This window comes from Bactrocera latifrons, unplaced genomic scaffold (assembly GCF_001853355.1).
Source record: "Bactrocera latifrons isolate USDA-ARS-PBARC rearing strain unplaced genomic scaffold, ASM185335v1 scaffold_413, whole genome shotgun sequence".
NCBI lineage: Eukaryota > Metazoa > Arthropoda > Insecta > Diptera > Tephritidae > Bactrocera > Bactrocera latifrons.
In genome coordinates, this window is record NW_017537061.1 from 202,276 (window position 1) to 205,780 (window position 3,505).

Here is a 3,505-nt window from a genome sequence, read left to right on the forward strand (position 1 = left end):
CCATAGTATCCAAAGTGGCAAAAGTACTGCTTACCGGTATCATCAAAGTGAGTGGTCGCGAATCGAACGAAGCACACGATGTGCAAAATGCTGGGCTCTCCGCACTCGCACAATTAGCGCGCACCTGTCCGGAGGTCATAAATCAGGATTTGAAAGTGGTGCTTGCATTTTTCAATCATTTAGCCAATGCATCAGCTGATCTACAATCATCCATACGTGATGCTTTGGTCGCCATGGCRCCAGCATTTGCTTGGAAGTCACAAAAGTCTGCCGAACAGGCGGAAAATCTCGAGGAGAATGTACAACTAAGTGGACAACAACATTTGTTATTGGCTATGCTCTCGGATAATGTTGAATCGAAGCAGCAAATCGTGCAGAATGCCACAAGCGTATTTCTCACCACTTGCTATCCCGAATATTATGCGCCTGCGCGTCTCTTATTGCTGCTAATTGCAGGCGAGCGGTATGCTGCACACTTTTATGCAAACATATCTTTATATGTTATTTATATATAATACATATATTTTATATCCAGTAATCACTTGCACGACACCGTCACCACTTACCTGTATGGCGTTTCAAAGAAAGATCATGTTGACTACAACCTAATCTACTCTGTGGAATATGTGGAGCAACCAAAAGACGATTTCAATCAATTATCAACTGAACGGCGTCCGATTGTGTTGCCCAGCTTTAAAAGCATCATGCAACATGTTAGTCAAATGGCTGAAAGACGTTTGTTGAAGAATTATGGTTGCGAGACAATTAGTAATGTGAAATTGGCATTCAGTCAAACTGTTTACGAAGAGGTAAGTAATAAGTCGTAGTTTTTTTATTCAATTAATTCAATAGCAATAATTGTTTTGTGCTTATAGATATTGGATTACTTGCGYATCTGCCTCTGGTACTCGGCTGGCGCACGCGCATCGCCTGGCGATGAGAAGGCGGCAGCCAAATTGAAGTCGTATATAGCCGAAAATTATGAGGAAAGCGAACAAAATGAGCTGCATCAATATGTGCTATTCGTTAAGCGTTATGTGGAGGCCAAACGAAGTGAGTAGCGTTGAGTAAGCGACCATCTCTCCGACCTTTCTCGTTTCTTCGCTGCACGGAACTTTACACTCTGCCCCACTAAAGCCACAGCGACCATATTCACAAACTGTACGCAGGAGTACAGACTCAACCGTAATATTGCAGTTGATGGCGTTAAGATTCCGACTGTCATTAACCCCTTAGTTGTAACTTTTGACAGACTGTGCTCCTGCATTCAAGCCGTAACAAAATCCTCAAGTCGCTAGCCGGCAGCACAAGGRGAAAGAATAAAGAAACGTTGTTGGCAACATGCAAGGTAATCGGGCGGCCGGTCCTTAACTACCCTGCACCARTATGCTCTCAGTAACGGAGAACCTTTGTAGAATTGACTGTAACATATCAARTATATGTCCAGCGTGCAATGAGTCCTCGCAGGACACTGGCCATCTYTTTGCATGCCATKATAACCCAACRMGTCTGACCTCCTTTTTCCTTTTGTGCTTGATTTTGACGGTCAGTTTGTATGGCAGCTATTTGCGATAGTGSTCCSATCTSRATAATTTKTTCGTAKATTGTAGGATTGYTTGTAACTGTAATTCCGACCAATAATTTTTTTTTTTGTGAGAACAGAACATGTGCAAAATTTCRGATCAATATCACATAAACTGAGAGACTAGTTCGTGTATTTACTTACAGACGATCACCGCAAAATCGACTTGGCTCRTCACACTGCTCATTTATGTACTTATCCGTCGTTTTCTTGTTGACAAACTGCATAAAATTACTGAAAATCACTAAAATTTAATTTACGTTTTTAAAAAACTTTGATTCATTCAAATATATTTCCATAGCCGAGGTGAACTTGCTCTGCCTTTATGATTTACTAAATGTTGCGCCCGAGCTGCTGACCCAATCGCACATGCATCTGCTTACACCACTATCGAATTCTTTAAAGGATGTCTCGGAGACAATGCGTGCGCATGTGGCTCAGGTCTATGGCATACTCTTGGCCCATGGCTGCAAGGACAAGGAGTTTGATGCACAAGTAAATAAAGAAAAAAATATTTTTTATTAATATTTCTTATAAATTCTATTGATTTTAGATTAGCGAATGTCTCAGAGAGTTGCCACAAAAGTCGCTAGAAAATAAGCATGGTTGGATGCTGGTCTTGGGTCACTCCTTCAGTCGTAAACTCGCGTTGTTAAAGGGCACATCGGCCAAGCAACTGCATGAATGGGATGTTTTCGTTAATACAGTGAAAGTTATAGGTAAAAAAAAAAAAATACAAATATGAGAATATATATATGAAATGTAAACATTTAATACCATACAATTTTTACAGTTAAAATGATGCACGAATCACAGTGGCTSTTAGTTGCCGCTGCCGTCAAATGTATTTCGATGATCGGCAAAATGGCCATCATACCAAATGTCGAAGTGGAAATACTAGTGCCCGTCGCTGCCGACAAAAACGACGATGACGACAACATTGAATACGAGAGTAGGYTACGATACTCGCTCTAAGCTTCAAGTCTCACTTTTTTAATATAATTTTCCATTTTTCCGTTTAACAGCCGCTAAAGCCTCGACAAAGCTGCTGATTTATCATGACATTTACACACTGTTGCGCAATGTTTCAGTGCGCGCACGCGTACGTGAGGATGCTGCGCGTTGTCTCGGCTATTTGGCCATTGGCGATGGTGAATTCTTTACACAACGCAATTTGGATAAGTTTTTGGCAATTATAAAGACACAAAAGGATGTTGCTTTGAATATTGCCATTTCGGAAGCAATGGTGACCACATTGAACGGTTATGATATAAACGCTAGCGATGATTTCGCTAACAAACATAAGAGTAATCCGTATTGTAATGATGAAATGTTTGAGAAATTTATGATGTCGCTGGTGCGTTTGGTGCCAGAGCCAAATGTGCATTCGAGACAGGTGAGTTAGGTGCTTTGTTTATAGTTATACCATACATATATTTATTTTTGTGATAWGTTGTGTATATAATTTAATATTGTCTTTTAGACAAGTGGTAAGATACTTTCAAGYAGTAGTAAATCGAAATAAATGGCTAACTCATCACTTGTGGTAAAAAACGATTAAAAACATAATTCACCAGCCGTGGTGAAAAAGTGTAACTCACCACGTGGTGGAAATCTATAAATATTATGCTTACACTTGTAGTATGAAAAATATAATTCACCACGCGTGGTGAAAAACAATAAATTRACACGAGTTCACAGCGCGTGGTAAAAAATACAAACATCTGAATCACCACTCTGGTGAAAAAACTGTAAAGTAAATCTAATTTACCACTCGTGTTGAAAATAATGTAAAACATCCAATTCACCAAGCGTGAAAATTAAGAAWTCTAACTCATTTCTGGTGGTAAAAAGCTTTAAAAAAGTTTGGTTTGTGACGACTGTTTGCCGATCTTGCCGAATATTTGGAACTGGGCGCTGAAA

General features: G+C 39.8%; 1 protein-coding gene across 1 annotated transcript in view; it reads left to right on the forward strand.

Annotated features, from left to right (window-relative positions):
* Positions 1 to 3,505, forward strand: part of LOC108972675 (proteasome-associated protein ECM29 homolog) — a gene marked incomplete in the record, with an annotated part of 17,790 nt that overhangs the window by 8,884 nt on the left and 5,401 nt on the right. Inside the window, 7 exon segments of the mRNA XM_018939372.1 lie at positions 1 to 463; positions 536 to 809; positions 876 to 1,053; positions 1,884 to 2,077; positions 2,136 to 2,301; positions 2,376 to 2,534; positions 2,608 to 2,978. Of these exon segments, the coding sequence (XP_018794917.1) occupies positions 1 to 463; positions 536 to 809; positions 876 to 1,053; positions 1,884 to 2,077; positions 2,136 to 2,301; positions 2,376 to 2,534; positions 2,608 to 2,978 (1,805 nt within the window).